The 27,531-nt window shown below is 51.5% G+C and overlaps 11 protein-coding genes across 11 annotated transcripts; 8 read left to right on the top strand and 3 right to left on the bottom strand.

The window, feature by feature from the left end:
• Positions 1–1,145: 1,145 nt before the first annotated feature.
• On the top strand, positions 1,146–1,666 carry VTN77DRAFT_9620 (uncharacterized protein; the record flags this gene model as incomplete). Its single annotated transcript, XM_069426248.1, has 4 exons — positions 1,146–1,233; positions 1,309–1,334; positions 1,397–1,455; positions 1,609–1,666. The coding sequence occupies 4 exons, from the start codon at positions 1,146–1,148 to the stop codon at positions 1,664–1,666; spliced, it is 231 nt and encodes a 76-aa protein (XP_069273814.1).
• A 918-nt stretch (positions 1,667–2,584) lies between these two features.
• VTN77DRAFT_9619 (uncharacterized protein) lies at positions 2,585–3,250 on the top strand (the record flags this gene model as incomplete). Its single annotated transcript, XM_069426246.1, has 1 exon — positions 2,585–3,250. One exon carries the CDS (start codon positions 2,585–2,587, stop codon positions 3,248–3,250), a length of 666 nt encoding a protein of 221 aa, XP_069273813.1.
• A 1,906-nt stretch (positions 3,251–5,156) lies between these two features.
• On the bottom strand, positions 5,157–7,198 carry VTN77DRAFT_9618 (uncharacterized protein; the record flags this gene model as incomplete). Its single annotated transcript, XM_069426245.1, has 3 exons — positions 5,157–6,491; positions 6,979–7,114; positions 7,176–7,198. 3 exons carry the CDS (start codon positions 7,196–7,198, stop codon positions 5,157–5,159), a joined length of 1,494 nt encoding a protein of 497 aa, XP_069273812.1.
• A 1,020-nt stretch (positions 7,199–8,218) lies between these two features.
• VTN77DRAFT_9617 (uncharacterized protein) lies at positions 8,219–8,734 on the top strand (the record flags this gene model as incomplete). The annotated part of the gene is made up of 1 exon (XM_069426244.1): positions 8,219–8,734. One exon carries the CDS (start codon positions 8,219–8,221, stop codon positions 8,732–8,734), a length of 516 nt encoding a protein of 171 aa, XP_069273811.1.
• Positions 8,735–8,825: 91 nt separating this feature from the next.
• VTN77DRAFT_9616 (uncharacterized protein) lies at positions 8,826–9,443 on the top strand (the record flags this gene model as incomplete). Its single annotated transcript, XM_069426243.1, has 1 exon — positions 8,826–9,443. One exon carries the CDS (start codon positions 8,826–8,828, stop codon positions 9,441–9,443), a length of 618 nt encoding a protein of 205 aa, XP_069273810.1.
• Positions 9,444–10,870: 1,427 nt separating this feature from the next.
• Positions 10,871–12,337, top strand: VTN77DRAFT_9615 (uncharacterized protein; the record flags this gene model as incomplete). The annotated part of the gene is made up of 1 exon (XM_069426242.1): positions 10,871–12,337. The coding sequence occupies one exon, from the start codon at positions 10,871–10,873 to the stop codon at positions 12,335–12,337; it is 1,467 nt and encodes a 488-aa protein (XP_069273809.1).
• A 1,803-nt stretch (positions 12,338–14,140) lies between these two features.
• VTN77DRAFT_9614 (uncharacterized protein) lies at positions 14,141–15,538 on the bottom strand (the record flags this gene model as incomplete). Its single annotated transcript, XM_069426241.1, has 4 exons — positions 14,141–14,174; positions 14,239–15,063; positions 15,143–15,187; positions 15,243–15,538. The coding sequence occupies 4 exons, from the start codon at positions 15,536–15,538 to the stop codon at positions 14,141–14,143; spliced, it is 1,200 nt and encodes a 399-aa protein (XP_069273808.1).
• An 828-nt stretch (positions 15,539–16,366) lies between these two features.
• On the top strand, positions 16,367–18,104 carry VTN77DRAFT_9613 (uncharacterized protein; the record flags this gene model as incomplete). The annotated part of the gene is made up of 3 exons (XM_069426240.1): positions 16,367–16,625; positions 16,721–17,262; positions 17,325–18,104. 3 exons carry the CDS (start codon positions 16,367–16,369, stop codon positions 18,102–18,104), a joined length of 1,581 nt encoding a protein of 526 aa, XP_069273807.1.
• A 2,417-nt stretch (positions 18,105–20,521) lies between these two features.
• VTN77DRAFT_9612 (uncharacterized protein) lies at positions 20,522–21,473 on the top strand (the record flags this gene model as incomplete). The annotated part of the gene is made up of 2 exons (XM_069426239.1): positions 20,522–21,020; positions 21,187–21,473. The coding sequence occupies 2 exons, from the start codon at positions 20,522–20,524 to the stop codon at positions 21,471–21,473; spliced, it is 786 nt and encodes a 261-aa protein (XP_069273806.1).
• Positions 21,474–22,007: 534 nt separating this feature from the next.
• Positions 22,008–25,490, top strand: VTN77DRAFT_9611 (uncharacterized protein; the record flags this gene model as incomplete). Its single annotated transcript, XM_069426238.1, has 1 exon — positions 22,008–25,490. The coding sequence occupies one exon, from the start codon at positions 22,008–22,010 to the stop codon at positions 25,488–25,490; it is 3,483 nt and encodes a 1,160-aa protein (XP_069273805.1).
• Positions 25,491–26,629: 1,139 nt separating this feature from the next.
• Positions 26,630–27,489, bottom strand: VTN77DRAFT_9610 (uncharacterized protein; the record flags this gene model as incomplete). Its single annotated transcript, XM_069426237.1, has 4 exons — positions 26,630–26,712; positions 26,783–26,979; positions 27,052–27,256; positions 27,315–27,489. 4 exons carry the CDS (start codon positions 27,487–27,489, stop codon positions 26,630–26,632), a joined length of 660 nt encoding a protein of 219 aa, XP_069273804.1.
• Positions 27,490–27,531: the final 42 nt, after the last annotated feature.

Raw genomic sequence — 27,531 nt, 5'->3', positions numbered from 1 at the left:
TCGCAAAGGACGGAGGTCCGGGCACAAAGAAGGGATGGTCAGATGTCCAGACCCGACAGCCAGCGGTGGAGATTCCATCACTCCAGTAAAGAATCAACTGCAGAATGACACACTTTATTTCAGAAGCCCCAATTCATCGCGTTCTCTAAAAGATCGGCCAGCTAGGGTTACTTCGCTCGTTTGTCGAAGGAGCTGCTGTAGCCTGAGATTGGGGCACTTCTGATCGTAACCTTCTACCTGCTCGATATCTAGAGTTTGTCAGCCTGATGGCGAAGCTCCTAACCATTCTGAAAGGTTTCCAGTCTCTGGAAGAGACACACGGTGAAGAAGCTTCGATAGCCTGAGACTGAGGCTTCTCTCGTGTTGAGCTTGGAGCTTCTTGACATCTGAATTCGTCGTTCATAACACATCATCTGCTTTGGCCGTGAGCCTATTTCATTCCTTTAAAGCGTGGATGATACCTCTTGGTCCATGTCTGTTTCCTGTCAGTCCAGGGGGCTTCTCCTCTCACTGCGCCAGGACTTTTGAATAGCTGAGCCGGCACATTGAATTCTCTGTTGAAAACCCGTTTTAGAACATTCCAATACAATACCCTTGTCTGTTGTTGTTAGAACATGAGGAGTTATGTACTGACTGTCGTAAGCGGCATCCCGATGCGGGTTCGTGTCGAGAGATCCGTCTTGGGCGGGAACTTAATCTCAACCTCCCTTCCTGCCCTGCGGAACGAGATGGCAGCCATCGGCTTAGATTATCGCTCGAGAGTACTCAGACGATCTCTTCGTCAGATTAGTTTTCTCCTCTCTTGAATGAGAATATCCAACTTGCTTTGCTGATGAGAATTCACTGACATGGGACGAATTCAGGTTTCCTGCCGTTTATGGCAGGAGCTCCACCTATCTTCACGGACAGCGTCATGATGACTAACATTATCCCGGCATCCATGGAATGCAGCTTCCCCCGCATTTCATCTGTGGACGTCTCTTCTGATCTTAGATGTCGTCGCGTGGCGTCCAATCTGTTCAATCTCTGGATATCCGCTGAGTTTCACATCAATTGCCAGTCTATCCACTCGCAGCACTGTCCGGACTTGCAATTCCGTTAGAAGGAATATAAATTGGTACCTGAAGTGGAATACCTCTGAGACAATGGTCTTCATACCTATATTCCCGATTTGCTTCCAGTTTGGAACGGATCAAAACCCCTGTCGCTGCAAGTTTGTTGGGCCAACCTTGGGTAAGTTGCTGGCACAAGACCAAAGCAAGATGCAATGCAATCCCTGCATCGGATATCACGCTGAACAATTCTTAGGGTTTCTCACGTTTATCGTGGCTGGGGTGTGTAGGATCTCGAATTCCGGTGGAATGGCAGTGTAGAGCTGACGACGACGGCGATGTAGATCATATGCTGGCCAGCTTCGATCTTCTGTGGCTGCTGGGCGACAAAGACGGGGACTGAGTATGTATCTGTCTGTTTCTTTTGCAGCGGTCGGTATTAGCTGAGTTTGGTCATCACGAGCTTGACTCGTCTGATCTTTACTTACCAAAAGAGGAAATTCATCGTTGATACTGTCCGTCTATAAACAAAACATCTACTAACTTTTCTCTCCAGATTGCTGGAATTTCCGGTTAGACTGAATTCGGAGGTCACCAACTTCATACCGATTTGAATGTTGTCAATGAGAGGGCTCTAGGCACTGTATCAGCTCGTCGTGTTGTCTTCAAAACATTGTTTCCAGCCTCAAATGGTCCCTCAACGATATCATGTGGAGACCTGGGAGGCATCTTCGCGTCTCACGCCAAGTCTAATGTCAATTAGGCAGCATCCTTCAATTGAGTGCAATTTCTTTGTCTGGACAGCAAGCAAGCTCCCCCATCTCACCAATCATGGCGATCTCCTGTGGGCCTCGAGTCCCCCAACCACCGTGTCTCAGAGAGCTTCCGCAGTTGATATAGTTCTCTTCGAGTGATTTTTACTACATGCAAACCCGGCCAGCCAATCCCACCACTCTCCAGATCTCCTCCACATCATGGCCAAGGCATCCCCCCACAGTTCGCCTCTCCCCCGATCCATCATGATCTCCATATGGGGAGGCCTCTTTGCGATACTAGATCGATTAGACTGCCAAGGCCTGACAGAAGGTGGATTCTTGAGTGAATACTGGGTTCAGTAAGTATGATATCTTTTCGGGTGGCTGGCAAGCCAGCTCTCTCATCTGAAGACAGTCGTCTCCCTCGACGACGTCCAAAATTTTCTACAAAACGAACTTCTTCTCTTGCTCCAAACGTACCTCTTTTGAACGAATTCTCTACGAACAGAACTACTTCCTCTTGCTCAATAGCATCTCTCAGAAGAACTCATTCTCTCTTGACGAAATCTGTCAGTCAAAGAACTTCTCTATAGAGAACTGGTTTCTCTCTTTCAAAGCACCTCTCAGAAAGAAGAACTCCTTCTCTCGATAGAATCTGTCTCTCAACCTCCGTCTCTCAAACAACTTCTTCTCTCACTTGAACAACCCTCTCTCTAACGACTTCTATACAAAACGATCAATTCATATAACTTCTTCTACACAAGTGATACTGCAAAAATGGCTCCTATCGAGGACAACAACCTTATCAAAAACCAGGAGACGACCATGGATGTCTTCTTTCCGGTCAATGGGAACACCGGAGGACCCATGGGGTGGTCCTACGGTATGGAAGACTGGCCGAACCCATTTGAGGCCGCATTCAGGAAATATGGCTCTCGTTTTGGAGAGTCTGTTAAATTCGCCAATCCATGTTTTCTCATGGCCAATCGGTACCGGCCTCGACCTCCTCCTGATCGCAAAGCCGGCGGTATTCGTCGACGCACAAACTCTAAGCCTCCAGTGACGCCGCTCACCGACGCAGCCAAGCGCAGGGGCTACAAGGCTGCCGCCGCGGCCGTTGAAGCAGCAGCAGCAGCTCGCTGGCGCGAGAGGAACGGCACAGCCGGCGCGGCGACGCTTCTGACACCACCCTCCAGCGCCGACGACGTCGACGACGTCGACGATGTCAACAACCCTCCTTCTCCTACCGTCAAGACGGCTTCGATCCCGATCAAGACGACCATCGTGCTGACTCGTCTGCCTCCCGAAATTGATTTCTTCGACTACATCCGTGAGGAGAGCGTGTCGCATCTGCCTCTGGGCAAGTGGTTCCGTGGGTGGTCGCAAGAGCTGCAGGTGCGGGCGCAGCTGGAGCAGATGCACTGGCTGCTCATGCATGGTTGAAAGGGGATGTCCTAGAAACGATGAGTTGGAAAGTATGAGTTAGAAATGATGAATGAGAAACGATGATGCAGGTTTATGAATGTTCATGATCACGAAGAAGGAATGATGTCTCTTTTTTTTTTCCTTTAATTTTTTTTAGAATAGAATACGCAGGCTCTATTCTATTCTATTCAATTCAATATCGAGTACTTTGATGCTTTGCCCTTCTTCCATCTTTTCTTTTCTTCTTTTCTCGCTGCTCAGTCAGATCCGCACGTCCGCAAGTAGTAAACAAGCAAGTAAGCAGGTAATCTACTTGAAGTCATTTCATCTCATTTCATTTCATTTTATTCATCTCATCTCACCGATTGATCGATCTCACGTGCTGCATCGCCCTATCTGAGAACTATGACAATGACAATACGCTAGTAATGAGTCATGATTGTTCCGGCTTGATTGATTGGAGACTATTATTGAGAATTGAGGTTTGAAAGACAATAGATACGAAGAAGTAAGTAAGTCAGTGAATGAAGCCGCCACCCCTCCTCCCCTCCCGACGGGAGAGAGCCATCTCACCGTCTTCGAGGTATTATTGCTGCGTCTTCTCATCTTCTCAAGAACTACCTACTTAGGTACTCAGTATCTCATCATGCAATCTCCCTACCTAATCTGAGAACTGCAATACGCTAGTAATGAGTCACGATTGTTGCTGTTACAACTTGATTGGAAACTATTATTGAGTATTGATTGAGGCTTGGAAGACAATATCTATTATGCGAAGAAGTGAAGCAAGTGAATGAGGCAGAGACAGCCACACTCCGGGCAAGTCTGGTCGAAGTCCTCCCATCCATCTCACGCAAAGACCCCCGAATCTAATCTCCCCCTCACGGCTATCTATCTATGCAGTGGTTAGTTCCCAACCTACGTACCTACCTAGGAAAATATCAGCGCGAACGCATGCGCTCACTTACAAGACTAAGTCGATCTGATTCTGTTCTGGAGCAAGCACAAGGAAGTGATGGAAGATATCATACGGCAGCCAGCTGCTCTCAAGCATTCAAGAATAATAGTACTACCTACCTAGGTAAGTAGGTACCTACCTATTTTAGTCATTTCCCAAAGAGGAAAGACTACGTACGGCCCTGGGGCTTTTTTTTTCGCTCGAAATCATCAGAGAAGATTGATTACGCAGAGGACTCGAAGAGAAGCGAATGCTTTATGGTCCACTGTATATATTACGGCTCAGAAGAGATATTGCAACGTGTGTTGGAGGAGCTCCTGCATGTATGCAGATCAGATCACTAAGAAGCTGATGTCATTGGCCGAATCCGCAACGAACGTGGGAATATTTCGAATCTTCCGCTGACCTTGAAAAAAAAAATCGAGAAATTGAAAACAATGCATGCGCGATTTTTCTCTCTAAGGAAACACCTACTCTTCTAAAGGTTTAGAAAGGAATATTACCTTCTATAGATGGAATAGAGAGAGAGAAAGAGTAGAGATAAGTCAAGTAAGTACTGTACCTACCTACCTACCTAAATACGTATAAGTGACTGCTTAAATCAAATCGATAGACAGAGAAACTCAACAATTGCAGCACAAGGTATCCATATCCATGTCCATGTCCATGTCCATATCAATTTCCATACAAATTGTCCCAATTCCGCCTTTCATTCTGTTCGTATTTCTCGTCTCGTCATGTCATCACCCATCGCGTTGCGGCTCTTTTCTCGTTGTCGGAGGTTAATTACATATCAATCATGGCCATGGCGGAGAAAATTCGCTTCGCAGCTCCAACTGTAGTTAATGTCATATCATATCTTCCCATCTGCTGACTTATAAATGTGAAACGTGACAAAATGGTTGAACGTGTGATAACCGGGAAAAAAAAGGGGGGGGGGGGGGGAAGGCAAAAGGGGAAAAAAAACTATCGGGGTCTCCCTCTGAACAGCCTGCTGAAAAAGCAGCCGATCCGATTCTTCTTCCTCGGCTCCCCCTTCGCATCCTGTTTTGTCGAATCTGCTGCCGCAGAAGTCGTCTGGTTCTCTGGCGTCGAAACCTCTGGCGTCGTGACCTCTGGCGTCGTAACCTCTGGCGTTGAAACCTCCGACGTCTGGGCCTCTCGAACCCCGGTGGTCACGGTCGGCTGGGAAACTGGTGCTGCCGGCGCGGTCAACGCAGTCTCGGCAGTGGTCGTCGGAGCCGGTTGGCCAGCCGATTCCGCCGTTGGAACCTTGAACTGCAGTTCGTCCTCAACCAGTTTCTTCCCCTCGACCGCCTCGCTGTTGGCAGCCGCTTCAGGCTCCTCATGTGCTTTTCTCAGAGACGCCTTGACCACATCTGGAACTTCACTGGCCGTCGGAGCGCCTGCCGGTCCAGCCGTCTCCTTCGGCTCCACCTTCTTCTGGAGCTCTTCTTCCACAGCCTTTTTCTCCTCCACAGCTTCTGCATTCGCGGCCGCCCCAGGATCTCTGTGAGCGTCGGAGATGGACTGCTTCACCACGTCGGGCACCTCATCAGCTGGTGCTTCCCCGTTGGTCTGCTTCTTCTTCTTCTTCTCGGACTCCAGAGGCACTTGGGCTGCGAGAACGGCGGTGGTGGCTTCCGGGGCAGCGGACTGAACCGTGATAGGATCCGCCGAGTCGCAGACCTTTGGATTCAGGGGGAGACGGGATTCGGGAATCAGGTCCGTCGTCACGTCGGGCACTGCGAAAGCCTGCACAGGCTTGGTAGCCTCAGGTCCTAAGCCCGGGACCACAGGATAGCTGGCATCCTTCTCGTAGCCTTCCTTGTCTGTGGTAGCGGTGGACTCGACCGTGTTGGGGCTGAAGGTGCTCGAGGGTGGTACAGGCTCTCCCGGCTTCAGTTTCACGGGATTACCAAGCCCGCTCGAGGCGGCGATCGGGTTCACCGACAACTGCTCGGGTTCCCTCGCCGGCGTCTCTAGAAAGGTGCCTGGGACTGCGCCACTGGTCTCCAGAGGAGCATCTTTGGCCAGCTGCGTCGCAGTGGAATCAGGAGCTGCTGAAGAGACGGTGGCGTTCTTGCTGTCGGATTCTTTGGGGACGTCGGCAACCAACGCAGCGGTGGTGGAATCGGGAGTGACGCCAGCCATGACTGCAGCAGTCAACGTTGCAGATTCGAAGTCTGGCTGGGATGCTTTTTTAATATCTTCGGGAAAGAGGACGTTGTTGATATTGTTGGCTCCGTCGTTCTCTTCTCGAGCGCTGCTGTCAGTAGTCCACAAGCCGTCGACGACGAACTATAATTGAGAAGTAAAACGAAAGGTCGATGTCAGCAGTGATCCGATGCGGAAAAGACAAGTCCAGAAAAGGGAAACGGGGAAAACTGATGATTCTGAAGGATAGCGGGGGAATGATAGTCGTGACATCGGAGGGCTGACGGGAAGAAGGCGGTGAGATGACGTCAGTAGGCGAGGGAGGGGAGGAGCTGAGGGATGCAACGGACTGGGATAAAAACAGCTGCCTGCTGGTAGACAGGGTCCGGCACGGCAGGCTCGTCGCAAATTGCAACGGACTCGTAGCGCCCGGTCTTCCTACAAGCCAACAGAGCTTCTATCCTTGTCTCGAGCAAGAGGGAGTTGTGTGACTCGTTCCTCTCTTCGACCTGTCCTCACCTCACGAGGACGTAATTGTAATTCCAGGTAGTGCCACGGCCCGCGGACATGGCAATGGAGGGGCACGTGGGAGGCGGACGGGTCGCTGAAGATGTCCCTTCAACGGACGTACCTTGTAGTAAACCTTCTCATCCGCACTGGGCAGCTCAACTTCCTTCTCAAACACGTCGCCCTTCTTTTCCAACCGTACCGTCTTCCCCCAGTCATCGAAGGTGCCGGTGACGAACACCTCGTTCGCACTGTACGGCCTGCATCCAAGTCAGCTTGCCCCTAATTGCAGTCGCTATGGCGCGATCTGGAGATGCATACCATTGGAAGATGAAGCTCCCCATGTCTGGTCTGCTCTCGGTGCCCAGACAAGAAAATGAGACCCGGTCTTGTTGTGCTAGATAAACGTTTGGATGTTTGAACTCCGGGGCACCCTACAATCGAGCTGGAGGGGGTTGGATCTCACGCAATTAAGAGTGAGAGACGGTGCTGGAATCACGAGCACGCTCGCTGCAATCTATATGGTGAGGCGATGGATTAGCGCTGCCCTGTTAGCACCGATCCTTTTGGTTTGCAGGGAATTTGAGACCGGCGCAAGACGGCCGATAATGGCCGTACGCTGGACGGTTGAATACGGATCTCCCTGATCGCCTGGATAACGTTAATGTCAAGAGTAGCGAACCGACGATTGTCGGGAAAAGAAAAGAAGCAATCCCGCCTCGAGGCGTTGAAGTCGCCCAGGGGAGTTATTCTTATTGCTCAAAGGCGCCAACTGAAGCCTGCTTCGTAGCTGCTAGGCTAGTATCTGCAGAGTCTTATGGTTGGAACTCGTAGCCATAGCTGCGTCCTGATGTCGATCGCCTGGGCTATTTCTAGGTCATTGGTGCGCCTCCGCGACGTGGACCAATAATTGTTGTCTTCCATCTAGCATCCCTCACCTGCGTCACCTGCAATTCACATGATCTGAATCTGAGGAATTTCAGAACTGCGGCCTGCCCCACCACCGTCAGTCTACAGAACTGTGTGGCTGTTATTATGATCATCGTCATCATCATCATCACCAATGATACTGGTCATCCTGGGATCATAACGTGATTTTTCTTCCCTAGGATCGGGTGTTTTCTTCCCCTCCAGGCCTTTGGCAGCGTCAATGAATGAGGAGAAGTTTGGTTACTTCTTGATGTAACTACCTAGGTACTCGATTGCCGGGTCCCTAGCAGCTCCCCCACCTCGGCTCAGTGCCGCTAAGAATAATTAATAATAATTGGTCCACAACATCGAGGCGTTCTTGCGTAACCTGGAACAGCTCATCCACCGCGCCATGGTTAATGGTTACAAGCTGATAAGGATCAATCCGCTAAACGATGATCTCCACGATAAGATGTGCTCTACCCCTTTTTTCTCTCATTGCTATCTATGCCATCATTGGATTCTCTTCTCACAATGGCCTCTTCTTCCTTATCCAAGATTCAATTGCGAATAAGACATTGCCTGGTTCTGATAAGCCCTTGCGGACCAGCTACACAGGCATTCGATACCTAGACCATGTTCTTACGAATTTAGGGCCGTTCTTTTGGCCCGCTATCACCGGAGATTCCCCCAGCATGTCCGTGTATCTGCTCGGATTTCTGGGCTCATTCGGCGCTGCTTGGGTTCTTCTGACCCTGGAAGGATGGAGAAGGGGGAATACTGGAAAGGTTGTTGCATTGCAAGTATTCCTTCGGATTGAATGCCATGATTGGTCGGGTGTGCACTGCGTTCTGGGGCTGACTTCCCGACAGCCCATCTATCTTCGACATCCTTGCGCAAACAATCACCTACGCTGTTACTGTTCCTGTCTACTGTACTTGGCAGCTCTACACATCCAGAACCGCCACTAAACCAGATGCGCGGAGTGTGAGAATCCCATCGACTGTGGCATTTATGCTGCCCTTCATAGTTGTTATCGGCTAGGTAGTCCCTTCTGCAGCCATGTGCCTTCCTGCACCATCAATTGTGAGCATCAACACGAAACAGGCTCTACTTGCAGCATGGCAAGTCTTTCCAGTCTACATATCCGTTTTGGCAAGAATATGCTCGTTCTTCTCTTCCCATATTTTCCATGCCAGTGAGAAATCTGGTCTTGCGACCCTCCACGGCTTGAGACGAATTTATGCTTTTGCCTTCGCATGTGCTGTTCTCCCACGCATTGCCGCCTGGGCGCTCTCCTTGACGTCTCTGGCGTTTCCAACTCGGTTTTCTGAGAGTGTTGCTGCCGGGTTACACCCGATGCGAGTCTTTGTCAACACGCTACCCTGGTTATCACCTTCCATCCAGGCTACATCTGTCGGAGAGGGCGCTCCTCTGGTTTCTCCAGTGGGACGATCTGATTGGTTCGACAACGCTGCTCCTTTGGACTATAGCACTGTACAAAGTGGCCCATCAGGAGGCATGGATAGAGGTAAGGTGGATAGAATTAGGATCGAAGATCGTCTTACTCTCCGTGATTTCTGGACCGGCGGGGGCGGCAGTAGCATTGATGTGGAGAGGGATGAGCTTGTTTTCGAGAAACTGGTCGATGAGAATGATCAGGACAGGAAGACTCGATGAGAAACACAACTGCCAGCACATAGCAGCAACGCACTGGTTTTGAAAGGAGAATCCGTGCTATCGAGGCCTTGCACTAGGCGGCCGTAAGGCTTAGTGAATTAGCATCATCGGGCCTGTTGGGCGCTTGGCATATGACTGCTAGTCTTGTAGTTTGTCTTGGGAGGCAGCTCAGACACAGTACAAACGCGACCAACCTCCTTTCTTCTGACACAGTTTCTGGACAGGGACTTGCATGTTGAGGATCTTGGTTGGTTGGGGAGAGAATCGACCAGCGGCAATGGAACGAAATAACCAGGAAACGGATAGCGACGCCATTTCCTGACGCCAGCGTCTGGGCCCATATGGGCATGCACTGTGGTACAAACCTTGTTGTGCTTCAGAAACCACAGCGCTCTGAGAAACAGTGGCCTTGGCATATCCAGTATGCAAGTTATTCACATTGTCCCTTGTAAGGATGCTCCAAGGAGAGCCAGGTCTGGATGATGCGCTTGATTGGAAGGTTGGAACGCTTGACGGGCGTTTGTGTAGCTTCGGTCAGCCCGCCCTTCTAGAAGACAGATCGAAAAGGTGCTGAACAATCGAAGCTTCCATGCGTTGCCGATGGCGATCCCAGGGTTGCTAGCGTTCCCGGAGACGGTCGCAACAGAGACAGAATAATATTCCCCATTCCTCCCAGACCGGTTCTTCGGTTCTGGACTCGTGGCTCTTTTACACAGTGTGCAGAGCCCGTTGCAACTCTCCCGCTTCAAGACGTCCCCATGGTATGATCTTTATTGCAAGACCTACCAGTCTACCACTACAGAGAAGATAGGATGCTGTAGGGTTCCATGCCGATAACTCAGGTGCGACATTGTAGGCAGCTAGCGAGACGATACTACCAATAACTCTTCACCCCCACATCCAAGAAGGACCCTTGTCAAGGCCTCTGGTCATCGCGTGCTTCCATCGGGCTTCCAGGCTAATTAAGCTCATTGTAACTCTATGCAGTCAACAAAATCAAAATAGAACTCCTCCTTTTTTTTATTCTCAATCCATGCGCTGCATCTTCCCGCCTGATCTTGTTCGTTAAATAAATATTCTTCCCATCGACGTGTGTGACAGCCGATTGCGGTCGCTGGACGGGGAGCAGAGCTCGGTTCCTGCGGTTTCGTGTGCCCCGCATCGGATCGACACCTCGCCTTCTCCAATAGCTGCCCCAGGCCCTCCGATGCCTCGACGGCTAAAGGCCTAAAACTAAACTGATTCTAAGTTGATTGATTATCCTTATTCCTGCTGCCCACCGCCGTCACTCCCTCTTCCACTCCTCCCCTTCCACCCCACCTCCTTCCTCGGGAGATCCTCATTAATTCTCATTCTCATTCTCATTTCTCATCCTCATCCGTCATCCTTCCTTTCTCTCTTTCTCCCTCCCATACCATATCGAATAGATGTCTTCGGACGCCCTCCCCCTCGCCTACCAGAACGAGATCAACGACCTCAATCGTGAGATCCTGAAGCACCAACCCGCCGACATCCTCCAATTCTGTGCCAACTTCTTTAACCGCCGATTGGAGTTGGAACGGTCCGCATTCCTCGCGTCTCAGCGTCAGGGCAGCCCGACAGGTGACCCCACGGATCCCCGGGGCGGCGACATGGCCTCCAGCTCCTTCCCAGGAACGAATCCTTTCTCCAAGTCCAACTCCAGCGGCAGCGCCACGGGAGCCACACGGTTTGAGAAGATAACGGAGGAGGAAGAATATGAAGTGACGTCTCCAACAGACCGGACTTTCCACAGTGGCCATGCAGGCTCCACTGCCCCTGCGGGACGCCTCTTCTCCGGACGCGGAGGCTTTGGAGGTGGCGCGGACGAGAGTGTCTTTGCCACCAGTCCGTTTGAAGAGTCCGAGCAAGGAGCTGGAGAGGACGAGCCCTCCGGTCCTCCCAGCGCCTTTCGTCCCACCGGCGGCACCAACAACCAAGGGTTACCGAATAACTACGCGCTCGGACGCCAGACATCAGTCTCAGCAGAATCCCTGAATCCGACCTCGACGGGGAACGACAGTTGGACCCCGCCTTATCACCCCAAATCGCCCGAACAGCTCGCCCGGTTGAAGAATGCCGTCAGTGGCAACTTCCTGTTCTCTCACCTGGACGATGAACACCTCAAGACCGTCCTTGATGCCTTGGTGGAGAAACCCATTCCGGCCAAGGACATCAAAGTCATAACTCAGGGAGATGCGGGAGACTACTTCTACATCGTCGAAGACGGCCACTTCGATGTCTACATCAACCCATCCGGTTCCGTTCAGTCAGGTCCCGACGGACTGGGCAACCACGTCGGGACGATTGGTCCTGGAGGCTCGTTCGGTGAACTCGCCTTGATGTATAACGCCCCGCGGGCCGCGACTGTCGTGTCTGCGGACCCGAAGTCGACCCTCTGGGCTCTCGACCGGGTGACCTTCCGCCGCATCCTTATGGATTCCGCCTTCCAGCGGCGACGCATGTATGAAGCCTTCCTCGAAGAGGTGCCACTGCTGTCCTCCCTCAAACCCTACGAGCGATCCAAGATCGCCGATGCGCTGGACACGATCAAATACCCGGCCGGGTCCACCATCATCGAGGAAGGCGGCCCCGGCGACTCCTTTTATCTTCTGGAATCGGGCGAAGCGGAAGCCTTCAAGAGAGGGTGCGAGCGTCCCGTCAAATCCTATTCGCGAGGGGATTACTTTGGTGAACTGGCGCTGCTCGATGATAAACCTCGAGCCGCGAGTGTGGTGGCCAAGACCGACGTCAAGGTCGCCAGACTGGGCCGGGATGGCTTCAAACGGCTCTTGGGTCCCGTGGAAGAAATCATGCGACGGACGGACTACGTCGATACTCGCGCCAAGACTCCGGCTCCAGTCGAAAGCGACTGAGGGAGCTGACAAGAGTTTTTCTTTTCTTTGTCTTTTTTTTTTCTTTTTCGCAAATGGTGCGGTGCTACCAGTTGCAATACGGACTATTATTTAGTATGAAACTTACACTCAATTTACTGTGGAAGCGGTTGAACTCTGAATTTTTCCCCCTATTAACTGTGATGATGGTTTTGATGGGCATCAGAGGGAGACAGGGGCCAGGATGGCCGTTCCAGTGGTGACAATGAAATTGATGGAGGGCGGAGTGGTCCCGTTGAGATCACCTGCCCAGGTGTTTCCCGCTTGCTACAAGTATCCGGTCTGGTCGCAGGTTGGAATCGACCGGCCATTCTCATGCACCATCTTTTCTCGATCCCTATTGTCAGTTATATTTAATCTTTGTCGATACAACATTGCAACATGCATCATTCCTGGGTTGGTCGGTTTGTTCGCGGTTAGCCGACTGTGCGGGACACACACAGTACCTAATCACGCCATCAATTCCTATGCGCTTTAAGCATTTCCGTCATTCCAAAGCCAAACACGAAAGAGGGAAAAGGAAAGAAAAAGGCAACACCGAAACTTGCATTTCATCGGCCGTTTCCTATTAATTATTGCACACTTGATTCTTTGTTCAGTCCCTTAGGTAATTTTTTTTACCTTTGTTTTAGGTCTCAGACTGGGTCTCCTCCGTTCACCCTTTGACTGACATTGACACGATGACTTTATGAAATGATTTAATTTATTGATTGATTGATTGATTGATCTGTCAATATCGATGGAGGGATATATGTACCGATGTTGTTCTCGTTCTCGTTCTCTGTTTTTTTATCTTATCGAATCGAGGAGTTGCGCTAGCTTAGGTAGGTAGGTAGCTAGCAAGGAATTACCTACATTAAATGGCACTACAATCAATACACTGAATTTCAAATACCTACTTGCCTTTTTTTCCCCCTTAGTCTTTAGTAGGATCAGAGCGATGCTCTAAGGCTAGACCTGTTTGTATGTATGTACATACCTAGGTAGATACAGTACCTACCTAACCTAGTAATCAACTGGATCGGAAGGTACCTAGGTACCTAGGTTAGGTAGGAGGTAGCCACCGTTCTAGGTAGAGTAGATAAGACATCAGGTTGTCCCGCGTCCATGTCAGATTATACTTCGATTTAAATTTTGTATTTTTCTTCTCTTCTCTCTTCTCAGGGAATTCTTCCACTCCATCGTCAGCTAACTATACTCAAAATGCACATGGAAGATGTAGTATAACTTGGTATCAAATATATATATAAAGAAGAAGATGGGATCTCGTATTGGCGTCCCGTCAGGTATGAAATACGAGGTGATTCCAATTTGGACAGGATATCTCCAAGTATGTACGCGGTTAGCTATCAAGTGAATCTTCCTTGATAGCATTGTCCGGCTGCATCACGATCTCTGTGATGTTCATCAATTCGAGCAGTCTGCTGCTGCTCCGGTGAATAGTGCTCTAAAACACTTGGACGTTTCGGTGCACGTCCTTCGCCCGTTATAGTTGTCCTGGCGAAGATGGGAGGGTCCGTGGAATTGACTCTGGTCAAAAGGACGGCCGCTGATATTCTTCGCGGTGCTGTCAGTCGTCATCGCGCCGCGTTGTTGAAACCATCAAGTTGCTGGAATAGGAATGTTTTCGAAGCATTTCCTAACCCTAACACTGTATTGGGCCTTCGATACCACTCTAAAGGAGCAGACACGGAAAGACGAAAGGCAAGCTTCAGCGAAAATAGCTGTCGGTTCTATTCCGACTACTTGCAGTGAGAAGATTGGGATGAAAGGCGACTGGACAAATCAGTGACACGGCTTTTGCCCGTATACACAGTGACTATGACAAAGGGTCAGCATCAGTCTCGTAATTCAAATGATATCTGACTGAAGTGGATACGCACACAACCGAGTACATGTGATAGTTCAGATTTCGCAAGTCCTGCCTGACGCGCGAGAGCAACGACTGAATGCGACTGTTGTCCCATTTCAGCACGCGTGAAAACAACGCAAGGGAATATGGCTCGATCGATTGCATCATCTGCAGATTCATGTAGAGGGACAGCTCCTTCAGCTTCGGGTCGCGCGGCCACGGGGACAGAGGCGCTTTGTACGTCTCCTCCGTGACCGCTGTGAAACCGGCGTTCTTCACCAAGCTAAGGAAGTGGGGTGCGATGTTCATCGTCTTGCCGAACGCGGCAGCGGCTTCGCTCAGCCGGACCTGGTACTCGTGATAGGCGGAGGATTCGGGAAGACTGTTGTCGTCGGTGGTGGCCCATGTCTCGAAATCCGTCAATTCGATCCAGCCCCCAGGAACGAGATTGTCATATGCTTGTTGCAGCAGCCGCGGCCAGTCTGCAATGCTGCCCGCCATACTCCGGATGTGGATGTATTCAAAAGGCTGGCTGAACGACCACTCCTCCTCCGCATCGTCAATCTCGAACCGCAGGTTGGGGGGGACCCAGGTGGGTTGGATACATGACAGATCTGTCGCGATCACAGTTGCCTCCGGATGCATATCGGCAAAGTCGATCGCCCACAACCCCGTGCCGCACCCGACGTCGAGGACACGGCCGACATGGTTCGGCAGAGGAGCCCGGTAGAGCTGGCCGCCAAAGATGAGGAGGTAGATGTGGTGTTGCATATCCATGCGATCCTGTTCGGGCTCATCGTTGGGCAAGGGATAGGCGCCCGCACGGAACGCATGATATCGTCGGCCGTTCTCGTACCTGATGGCGATTGCTTTTGTCAGCTTCCTGGACAGGCCCTCATGCATGAGAACTCAATCCATCGATGTGCAGGACTTACTGGTAGTTAAACACGCTCTCGCTCAACGAGACCGTTGAACTTTCCCTGCGAAGAAGGTCAATACGTATCCAGCGTCATACCATAACTGGGTTGGACTTGCTTGTCGTCTCCCAAAGCTGAATCCGCATCATCATCTCGATAGTAATTGCTCACATTGGCGCCATGAGAGTACGGCTGGTGGGCGCTGGCCACGGTATCTGTGACGCTGATGCTGCTGTCTCCCGCCACCGATGCGGCCCCCGACTCGCTCTGATCGCTTCTGAGATCGGATTGCCAGGGCGCATATCCCGATTGGATCTGATGGATCTGATGCTCGAACGGCGCAGACATCCTGTTATCGATGCTATCGATACGGTGATCCACCCCTGCCGGGCCCGTGCCCGCGCCTGCGGTCATCCAGACGGGGGATTGTATTTGTTACTAATCTGCTGGGGAGGTTGACGTCGAAGGGTTCTGCAGAGGAAAAGAGGGGTTGCAAGCGGCCAGGGCGGAAGAAAGGACAGTGAATTGTCAACCCCGGATGCAGTATATTAAATAACCGGGAAGGGAAGTAGCGACGGGTTCATCTAATAATTCAGCGTCCACTCGGTCCTGGGGCCACGGTGCAGCGTTTCGGAAGCGACGACAACATGCAAAATGGACAGTCACATTCTCACGACGGGCGGCTGATGAATAAGCTGCAATGAGATCGCGAGTCGCGCGGCAGACTTGGCAGCACTGGCAAGCCTAAGATTCGAGAGCGCTGGTGTCTTCAACGGGTTAATATTAATTAATACGGCTTGAACTTAAGGATCGATCTATTACTTTAGTCGGGCGGATCACGGCCGACAGAGGCGCTACTGCATTTAGATTCTTTTAGCCTCGGAGTTCCGGGTGGGAAACCACGGCCCACGGGCGTCCCATTATTTACGCTTTTGGGCAAGTGCGAGTGCTCCCGTCGGAAGAAGGTGCAGGAAGGTGCGGCTTAGGTGAGCTGACTGCTCCGTAATTACCCCATACGGAGGCATGCAGTGGGCCTCCGTATACGCCCAAGGCCAAACAAAGAACTCGTCTGATGCTAGTCCTCCAGACGTCGCCCCTTTGTCTTGTCTTGGCTGGCCATTTGCGTGCGTGGGCTTCCCCTTAAGCTCCCTATGTCTCCCTCCGCTTTCCCTCCTGGCGGAGGGCCTTTTCCAACGACGATCGCAGCTCGGAAAATTTGCTAGCATCGCAGTCTTCTGGAAGATGACCTTCGCCCACCATATCATGGCTACCGTGACAATATCTATAGATGGTGCATCGCTAGTCTGGGGTCTGCTCTTGGCTGCCGCGGTCGCGTCTGCAACCCTGCTGCTTGTGGCCGTCTACCGGCTCTTCCTCAGCCCATTGGCAGGCGTTCCCGGCCCCAAAATTGCGGCCCTCACAGCGTGGTACGAATTCTATTGGGATTGCCCCAGACAGGGCCGCTACATATTCAAAATTGAGGAGATGCACCAAAAATATGGTCTTTGCCCCCCATCTACTCCACCGATCAGAGTCTTGGTATTGCATATGGGTCCACGCGTTTCTGGAAGGCTGACTGTCGTTGCGGAACTGCAGGCCCAATCGTCCGCATCAATCCGTGGGAGGTTCATATCTCGGACCCGGCCTACTGGGACACCCTCTACACCAACAATAAACTAGACAAGGATGCCTGGTATTATCGCGCCTTTGGTGACAATCGAGGGACGGTCGGCACCGAACCATGGGAGCTACATCGGGCGCGCCGCGGCGCCATGGCCAAATTCTTCTCTAGTGCCAACGTCGCAAGACTGGAGCCCAAGGTGCTGGCCAGGGTGCAGAAGTTCTGTGATCGCGTGCAGGAGCATCGGGATGCCGGTCAGGTCATTCCCATCTCACATGCATACCGGTGCTATGCCACCGATGTCATCTCCGACTATGCAGCTCCCCACACCCGCGATTTCCTGAGCACGCCGGACTTTTCTGCGGCTTTCAATCAGGTGCTGCGGGACTTTTCCGAGCTCATGCTCTGGCATCGTCACATTCCGATCGTCTTCCCGTTGTTGGAAGCGATCCCGCGATGGTTGATCGCCAAGATGGATCCGACGGGGGCCCAGCTTGCCGTCCTGGACAATCAAGCTGTGAGTGTGAATTGGTGGAGTTCTGGTCCATTTAGAGTGTGGCTGATGTTCGTTTCGCGCAGAGTCTCATGAGGCAAGCTCGAACCGTCGTGGAGACCAAGGGTATCCCCCCGGAAAAGTCATCTCCAACCGTCCTAGATGCGATCTACACGTCAGAGCTGATTGGGCCGGAAGAGAAGACGCTGACCCGAATGATGGCGGAGACCCAGGCAATTCTGGGCGCCGGCACGGAAACGACGGGGAACACCCTCTCTGTCTTGACCTTTCATGTTCTCTCCAACCGTTCCATTCTGCGGAAGCTGAAGACGGAGCTGCAGGCGGCCGCGGAGAAGCATTCCGTCTGCGGTCTGATGGATTGCAAAATTCTGGACGGGCTGCCGTACCTGCAGGCATGTATCAAAGAAGCGCTGCGGTTGGCGACCGGTGTCGTCGGTCGTCTTCCTCGACGGAACCGGCTGGCGCCCATGTCCTACACGACCCCATCAGGAAAGACGTACACGTTTCCTCCCAATACGGCCATTTCTATGTCCATTCGTGATCTGCATCTCAATGGCGATATCTTTCGCAATCCGCATACTTTTTGGCCAGAGCGGTGGCTGGACAGCAGCATCGAAGAACTGAAGCGGATGGAGAAAGCGTATGTGCCGTTTGGGCGCGGGGTGCGAGCCTGTCTGGGGGTTGAGTTGGCGAAGGAAGAGATCACGCTCATGGCGGGGAATCTCTTCCATCGGTTCGATTTCGAGTTGTTCGAAACGACGGCGCGGGATGTGAGCGTGGAGCACGACTTTTTTGCGCCGTTTGGGCCGAAGGATAGCAAGGGGGTGCGAGTGATTGCGAAATGACACCCAGCTTCCAGTCGCTAGGCACGACGTCTATATATATGTACATGTACATATGATATTTATGATTGTACATAGACATGAACGGCTTGGATGAGCTTACTGGATCATTATGACGTGCGACCCTGTGGCAGGCCTGGTCCACGAATATGTATGTATGAGGTACGATATATATAAAAGAAAAGTGCAAAGCAGTCTACATCCCTTCTCAAGGTGAGCTTCTGAGTGAGCCGTTTTGAGTACACTTAGTAGGGTTGCTTCCTATCCACCCTAAGCGACTCAGGCTAGCTTACCTAGGTACCTTGCATGTAGAACCCTCAGGCGCGAGTCTATCAAGAATCGCCTTTGTCATACCAAGTAGATGTACCCGTGGACGTTTAAAACTCAAGATAGAGTTCTACCTAACCAGAGAAGGCAGTCCCATGCGAATTTGAACCTTCTTTGACACGTGCTCGGCCAAAGTCAGGAACAACCTTAAAATTATTACCTCCTAGGTTGGCCTGCAGAGGGTGGTTGATAGCGTTGGCTATAGTATAGTCAACAGACAAAAGACACTCAATTATTGCCAAGCAGGGGGAGGGAGAAAAAAAAAATAACTTATACAGTATACAAGTCGCATGACAGGCAGGGACTTGTCAGTGTCAACGAGGTCAGCAGCTGAGTGTGGCGTCTATGGACCTGACCTCGCGAGGCTCGATCGGTAGGGATGGGATGGGATGGGATGGCCCCAGCTTAGTAGGTACCTAGGTAACTGGGAAAGCAAGCCCTGGTTATTACATATATAAAAAAAATTACCAAATCAGGAAAATCAATTAATTTCGGGCCAAGTTTTTGGGTATGCCTATCTCTACCTCGTTAATTACTAGATATGATGGTGGCACTAGCGAAAAATTATCATGTATGTACTGTACAGTATAAGCTCAAAAAGTCTTATTATAAACATACCTAGAATGCCTAGATGGTACTCTAATAGTGGGTTGAGGACAAAAGTCATCTTGTTATGCAGACGCCAGCTCTTAGCTGAGCAGTTAACTAGGTACTTCTTACCCCCTCCCCCCCAACCTCTCCCCCCCTTCCCTCCTTCACGTCTAGCCCCATATATAATTCCATTGTTCTCTCTACATATTAACAAGAACCTGGGCTGCTGTGTAGTGGTTAGGACTACACCCCCAACAAGTCCCAAGTGGGATGTAGCCAGCCCAGGGTTCGAATCCCTCTGGTTCCAAACAAAGAGAACCCATTCCTAGCAAAATTCTGGGGGTGCTCCGGGAGGGAGGGCACCCCTTATCAGAGGTTTTTTTGTTTTGTTTATTTTATTTTATTCATTTATTTCTTTATTTTATTTTTGTTGGGGCAGGGGGGAGAGGGCGTTGTTGTCATTTACTTTTTTGGGAATGTTGATATCTACCTAGGTAAGAAAGAACACCGCGATGCTGACAGAAGATTCTGCACATCCCAGTTCAGCAGCATGGGTTGTTGAGAAACGATACGCCATTCTGCAGGATTACTTGCACAATGTTATGGTCTTCTTCTTCCTCCGGTAATAGGTGGTCTCGGCTTGAAGTTTAAAATTTGCTGCAGACGAGGGTCATGCAGCACAGGAGCAATGCGAAAATAATCCTCCTCCTGACAGGTTAAATTCAGCAGAAACACCTGTGCTCCTATCCCGAGATGTGAACCTCCTCGATACTGGAGTCAAATGAGCCATTCTGCCACCGAACTGTCGACCCATGGCAGAATGTCTTTAATAACACTAATGAGGGATGCTCTCAAGCTTTGAAACAAGTGCAGAACTGCTTCCGTTCTTGCAGGGAACGTTTAACTACACAGACCATCCCATAGACGAGCAAGGAAGACTACATAATCTCTGTGGTCTATTGCCCTGGAGCCAGTATTGACATATCTCCTAGTACCTCATTTTCAACGAGGAATTAAACATCAGCTTTTCACGTAACCAAGTCATCTTTCACATGACCAAGTCAGGACTCCTGTGAGTATTTTGCGTTCAAGAAAACATTGCTTGTGTTTCTGGGATCTGATAGTGTATTCCCAGAAATACCGTGGGCGATCGGGGGAAGATATAATCATCTGCCCAATTAATTCCCACAAACTGAACGGCTCCGTGAATCGTAGGTCGCTCCAGCAATCAGCTATCGTGCAGTGAAACCTTTTAGGCATCTTCAAGTATTATAACGAGGTCCTGCAAAATCAGGGCCAGGTGTAGTGACTCGTGGGTGGCGGCGCTCCGAGCCTAAAACGGAAGCGGAAATTCAATTTCATGCCCGCACTTTTCTGTTGTATATCCATCATCTGATCTGGACTATTTACATGATATCAAGAGTGTCCACAACTTTTTCTCAATCCTGAAGGACATTATTTTCTCGATATATCTCTTAGGCGCACGCAGAACAATCCATACTATGCCTCCAAAGGCCAAGAAGAAAGAAACGAAACCGGTACCGCCGAAACAGACGACCGCGACACAAACCCGTCCGAACTGGCCTCCTCTCCGTCCACTAGTCCCCCCGTCCGATCTGTCCATCGAACCCCTCCTCGAAGACCAGATCTTTCTCATCCGCAACTTCTTCACGGCCAATCTATGCAAGGCCTACGTCTCGTTCCTGTCGTCGTCGGTGACGCTGGTCACCACCCCCGCCAAGCCCAAGAGCAAAGATGAGGCGGTGCGCATCAATGACAGGTTTCAGGTCCAAGATCCTGTCTTTGCGGAGGCATTGTGGAGTGGGACCGCCTTGAAGGAGCTCGTCCTTGAACGGCGGGGTGTTGATGAAGAAGAAGAAGAAGAAGATCCGGACAATGAAGAAGAAAAGAATCGCAAGATCTGGGGCGGGACGCCTCTGGGGTTGAATCCCAATATTCGCATCTATCGGTACTCACCAGGGCAGTTTTTCGCACAGCATTGTAAGTGTTTTACCTCTCTTTCTCTCCATCTTCCTTTCTGTTTCTAGAGCTCGTAGATAGACACCCAAGTCTTAAAGTTCCATACATCTATATCTATACCTATTGAATCCAGTGAGGAAAGAAAGCGAAGAACAACACGATTAACGCTAGATCTTGTATCAACCAGATGACGACTCCAACACTCTTCAATTCTCCCCACCATCAGGACCAGAATCAGGATCAGGTTCTGTTCCTGCGCGCACCACGTGGACCCTCCTCATCTACCTGACCACGGCCGAAGGCGGCGAGACCGTCTTCTACCCGGATGGCGGGGCAAAGCCTATCTCCGTGGCGCCTGAGGTGGGCATGGCATTGCTGCATCGGCATGGGGAACGATGCCTGCTGCATGAAGGAAAGGAGGTCCGGAGTGGAGAGAAATGGGTTATACGGAGCGATTTGGTTGTTGCGAGATAGGTAGAAGTCGATGGAAATGATTCCGATGGTAATCTCAACAGGTCCTTAGATTCCTTACTTAGGAGGGCCCAAAAGGGAAGGAGGGACCGGTTCCACCTGATTCCAGGTCCTCCGTCGGATACTGCTTTAGAGATTGCAAGATTTCAGTGCATGTGGCTCTTAGGTATCCTGTCCTAGTATAGCAGGGAATCATGAAGCATAGATAAGTGAATAATAATATTATTCACTACGACATATTCATCTGGTGAAGGTGATCTGATATCTGCTGCTATGTCACCATCGAAAAAAAAAAGAAAAAACGTGATGAATCCCCTCGCGCTAAACCGGATCAGGGGAGTCTGGCGGGCGAGAGACACCTGACTGGCAGCCGCGGTCGAGCTGGCCGCGGGATCCAATCAGCATCGCAGCCTCGAGTCCGCGCCGGGTTGCCTTTGCCTTGGCCTTTTTGCCTCTGCTTCTTGAGATGGGCTCACCTCACCGCCCTGCTCTGGTTCTTCTCCCTGCTCTGGCTCTGTTTCCCTGCAGCAGCCTGTCATGTCGTCGTTGCGGACCATGACAGCGGCGGTCGGCCATCGCCCTCCCGATCCAGGCATTAATATCGACAAGCCTCTCGACGACCTCGTCGGCGGCGTCAAGACCGACCCGGATCATCATGGCGCAACCCCGCGCGACAACGACGACAGCAACGGCGCAATGTACACGGAGCAGCAAGACCTACCGTCCCAGCTGAAGGCTGAACCATCCCCGGACAATGAGAATATCGTGGTCCCCGGCAGCAATGGTGATGTGGCGGTGTCAGACGGTGGGCAGAAGGACGAACCCGATGCGGATCCGGCCTCGGGCAAACCAACAGATGAGGACGAGCAGAAACGGCAGGAACGCGAGAAGCAATCCGCTGCAAGCTCCTTGCTGGCCCAGCTTCTCGGAAATGCGCCGCCGCCAGCGTCCTCCGCGGCAGACAATGTGCCACCGACTCCCCTGCCCGAGCCTCTGACAGATGCGTCGACAGATCCAGGGGCGGCGGCGGACGAGCTGTCGACGAACGAGCCGGATAGGATCACGGCGGCGGACCCGGTTGTCACACAGGATGAGTCTCTCTCAAAATTGGAAAATCAGGAGTCAACAGGAAATGGGCAGGAAAGTCATGGGTCGCCGGTAGATCCGTCGATGGGGCAACAGACAGAGGAGGCTTCCGCCACGAGAATCCCGGACATAGTCTCTGGAGTGATGGAGGATCCCCTGTCCAAGACCAGCCATGACGGGCTGTTTCCCACGTTCGACCCTGAAGCTGCCCCCAAGGACGCTGTCGAGGCTCTGCAGCAGCACGACCTGCTCAACTCTGCCTACTTGGGCCAAGGCATGGACCTGTCCGGTCTGCCCGACATCCCGGGCTACTCGAATTCCAATTCCTACAACGAGCCGGTGACTTCGATCGCGGGCTCGGAGCCCCGGATCCAGGCTTTTGCAAAGCTGGAATTCGATGACGGCCATTTCTACGTCAATACCTACTCGTTCATCCTCGGTCGAGATGTGCGAGCGGCCCGTGCAGCGTACCAGCGGGAATTGCAGGCGCGGCAGGCTATGGGAAGATCATCCAAGAACAAGAGCTCCAGCGGTGGTTACACATCACATACTCCGAACCGGGTTAAGCGGGAAGGGAGCGCAATCATGGGAAGCGTCGTCAGTGACCGCGGTGGCATCATGGGGTTTGATCCTGATATCCCTCCTCATCTGCCTCCCCAATTGAGCCGAAAATCCTCCAATTCCTCCCATGCCGAGTCGGGACAGGCGTTACATGCAACCCCGGCGCAGCTACAGGCAAACCACACCGACTACAACGCTCTGGCAATGCAGTCCCTTTATGAAGGCAATGGCGATGCGAAACCGGTAGACACGTTGGCGTTGTTGCCGTCTCCCGATGCGTGTCCGACCATCCCCATCCACCCGCCGGCCACCGCGGATGGCAGCGCTGCGGGGCACAAAGGGATCTCACGGAAACACGTCAAGATTGCCTACAACTTTGACAAGAACCTCTTCGAGATGGAGGTCATTGGGAGAAATGGCGCCTTCATCGGGGCTGACTGGCTCGCACCGGGGCAGATTAGACCACTACATAGTGGCGATTACATTCAGATCGGGGGCGTGCGAATCCGATTTTTGCTTCCGGATGTGCCCATTGGGGAAACCGGCGCGGATCGAGTCGATGATTCCTACATGGAAGAGGACGAGAACGCGTTGGCAGGAACTGCTGCTGTTAGCGACGCCCCCGCCAATAATAATAACAACAACAACAATAGTAATAATACGGACGGGGTTGAAGTCTCTGGCACAGACGGCGCTGACAATGCGGAGAAACCCAACAAGGTGACCAAGATTGTCTTGAAGACCAAGGAGCCAGACCCTTCGCAGCCACAACCCTCGATCGAGGGAAACCCCGAGACTCCGCAGCCACCGCGCCGTCGCGGACCGGGACGTCCTCCCAAGGATGGCATCATGTCGAAACGCGAACGGGCCGAGATTGCCAGGGAGCAGAAGTTGGCCGCCAAACGCGAGGCAAACGGTGGTGTCACCCCTCCGCCGTCCAACCGGTCGAAGCCGCCGAAGCCGCGCAAGGAGGATTCCACCGAAGATGCGTCCAAGCAAGAGAAACGCAAGTACACTAAGAGGAAACAGCCCGACGGGACCATGGTCGACATCCCGATCCAGTCTATTGAAGGTGGCGAGCTTCCTCCGGACCAGCTCCAAGAATCCTATTCCAAGCCTCCTCCCCCGAAGAAACGCAAGCCGTCCCGTTCTCCATCCCCTGACTATCCCCCTGAATCTGCCTACACTCCGGAAGACCTGGCCAAGCCTCCTTACAACTATGCCGTCTTGATTTTCGATGCCCTGACCGAGTCCCGTACGCCAATGACGCTCAAGCAAATCTATCGTGCTCTGAAGCTGAAGTATCCATATTTCCGCTTCAAATGTGAAACTGAGGGCTGGACGTCCAGTGTGCGCCATAATCTGAACGGGAACAGCCACCTTTTCATGCACGCGGAGCGAGACGGTAAAGGATGGTCATGGCAGCTTCGTCCTGGCGCATCGGTGGAAAAGGAGAAGAAGAGAAGACCGTCGCCTCCGCCTCCGCCGTCTCATGTTCCTCCTCACTCCGCGCCTGGTGCTGCTCCTGCTCTTCCTCATCAACAACAACACTACATGCCACCTCCCAGCCATCCTTATCCCGGTCCTTCAGGAGTGCCGAATCATCCTCAAAATCAGCAATTTCAATTCCAGTCGATGCCTCCCAATCCTTACAACGGTCCCGCGCCTCAGCATTCCAGTCCTTATCCACCTACATCTACACCCCAAACTCAGGTATCTCTGCCGGGTCCATTACGAACTACCCATCTTCCCGCCGCCTTTCTCCAGCCTGGACCTGCCACCTACACTTCTCCTTATCCTTGTGAACTTCCTCCAGAGATTGTCCAGCTACAGCAGCAGGAGCAGCAGCAACAACAGCAACAGCTGCAACAACAACAACAACGGCCGCTGGAGCAGCCCCGACAAGCTGAATCCGCGCCGACACAGCAACAACAAGGGCTACAGCAACATCCGTCTCCTTATGTTCCGCAAAATCCGTCTCAATTCCCGAATACTACTCACCTTGCACCTCCTCCGCCGGTACCGCCCTCCCAATTCCCTCAATCTCAACCATCTCAGGCGCAACCGCCGCAGTACCCGAACTCGATGCAGCCGAATCCTGCACCGCCGGACCAGTCGGCCATGCAGGATGATGACGACCGTGAATCGACAATGTCGTTTACCGAGCGAGCCAACAAGGCCATTGATGACTTTGAGGCGGTGCTCATGGAGGACTACGAGGACAAGGATTACATCCGTGAAGTTCTCAAGAGTGCTCGAGCTCGGGCTCTTGGTCATGCGGAAGAAAGTTCCTTCCCGGGCGGGGAACCGAAGGACGAGGCTGTTATCCTGGACGCATTGAGGAATCTGATCGGAAGTTTAAAGGGTGAATAAAAAGGAGGTCATTGTTGCGATGATTTTGGTGTGACAGACAAAGGAAGACCAGATCGGTTTTTTCCCGTCTTGTTATGCCGTTAATGCTCTGATGAATGATTTACGAAACTGGATATAGGGGGTGTCAAAAAAAAATGGCGTTCTCATTGATTTTGTGGGTTGTTTTGCGCTGCTCTTTTGCTCCTACTGGAGCGGAGGCCTTCGTTGCTTTTCTGGTCTTGTCTGGTCTGGTCTGGTCTGGCTCTGGTCTTATGAGGTGGCATTTTCCTTCTAATTTCCTGCAAGGAAAGCGCCAGGAGTTGAGGTCCCCAGCTGTATGGGAGGGACTTTTATCATACAGGTATTTACTGGTTAATTTTACCGGCTTGACTTGATATCAATGCATGAGTGCATGAGTTGTGGAAGGGGAAAAGAAAGAGAAAATGCATTCTCTCTCTCTTTTTTTATCCCTTCTTGTCTGTCTGGCTGTTTTGTTTTGTCTTGTTTTCTTTTGTTTGATGATATCCAATGACTGAGCGTTTAGTCATGTTTTTTCTGGAATGGAGCTCTTTCTCTCCCTCCCTCCCTCTCTCCCTCTTTGGTAAAGATTTCTTTCTTTTCTTTTTCCTGTAGAAGGTAATTTCATTTTTATTTACTCGTCTCTTTAACTTACTAAGTTGAAGGGAAGGAATAAGAAAGAAGAATACATGACGGAAAAAAAAAGGATATATCACATCACGTGGACCCGAGTCGTAGGTCCTTAATGGAGAACTCACAACAAGCTTTAAGTAATGTACTCTACCTAGGTAGGTAGGTAGGCATATAGCATTGCATAGTATAACATAGTATAACATGGTCTCGCCTAGCTTGCAAGCATAACGTAGCTAGCACGGTATATTACCTAGGTAGGTATAGTAAGTAAAGTAAGCAGGAGGAGGAAAGCAGAGAGAGCACTAAAACGAAGATGACCAAGACACAACAACTCCCCTGTTTTGATCCGGCAAAGTTACGAGAATCAATCCGATGAATAAGGTGAATAAGGCAGGTAATAACATGACATACAATCGGAACATTCGTGTCTGTAAAAAACGTCTGAACGGGAAATAAATAATGAGGTACAAAAAGAAACAAAGGGAAAGGAAAAGTGACATAGTTCGTCATCATCCCATCGCCATCTCCGCCCGCAATTTCTCCAACTCTGCTTCCTCGTCTTCTTCTTCTGTTTGCTTCGCTTTGCCTTTGACTGTTGACACCAACAAAGTTAGCAACGCTGCCTCTCGTTTTTTGCTTTTTTTTTTCCCCGGCAAACTCACTCTCTCCATTCCCCACAGCGGGCAGCTGGTTGACCGGCACCGTCCCCGTCTTGAGCATCTGACTCTCGACAGCCTGCTGCTCCAGCTCCTCCAGTTCGGCGTTGAGGTCTTCCTCGTCTGGCTGTTCGCCGATGGGGTTGTTCGTGATCGCGGCGGCGATTTCTTCGCTGAGTTGGTATTGTTCTCGTAGTTTGTCCCTGGAGAAAAATAACAATATTAGCTCCAGTTCCGGTTCCGCTTCAGATGCTCTTCTGCTGCTGCTGACATACATCGTCTCATCAACCTTGTCGATGGTCAGTTTGCCGTGGATCTGCGCCATGGCGTTGCCGGCTTGCTTCATCGCGTTCAGTGTCTCCTGGTTGATGTTGGCGGCCTCGATCGCGTATATCTGTTGTTCGAGTTGCGCGATCTGCGCCTGCGTCGATTCGAGGTTCTTCTCGTGGACCTTTTTTCGTCGGAGGGCGGCTTTGGCGGCTGGAGGAGAATATCAGTCAGTTCTGAATCTCGATCGGATTGTTGTGGCTGCACGCACCATTCTTATTCGTCGTTACATTCTTCCTGGCTATTGCGTCTTGCTCGTCCATCAGATCCTGCAGGTGCTTCTCTCGCTTTTGCAGCATGTCCAGCTGCTCCCGCAGGAGCAGGATGGCGTTCTTGGGCGCATCCTTCCGCTTCTGTGCGGACTGGCCACCGAACCAAGACCACATCGTGCGACGTAACAGTGCGAATGAAGATTCAACAGATGCGAG

The sequence above is a fragment of the Rasamsonia byssochlamydoides genome, assembly GCF_041956645.1.
Source record: "Rasamsonia byssochlamydoides strain NRRL 3658 unplaced genomic scaffold VTN77scaffold_90, whole genome shotgun sequence".
Classification (NCBI taxonomy): Eukaryota; Fungi; Ascomycota; class Eurotiomycetes; order Eurotiales; family Trichocomaceae; genus Rasamsonia; species Rasamsonia byssochlamydoides.
Note: the sequence above shows the minus strand (reverse complement) of the source record. Positions and strands in the feature narration are given on the sequence as shown.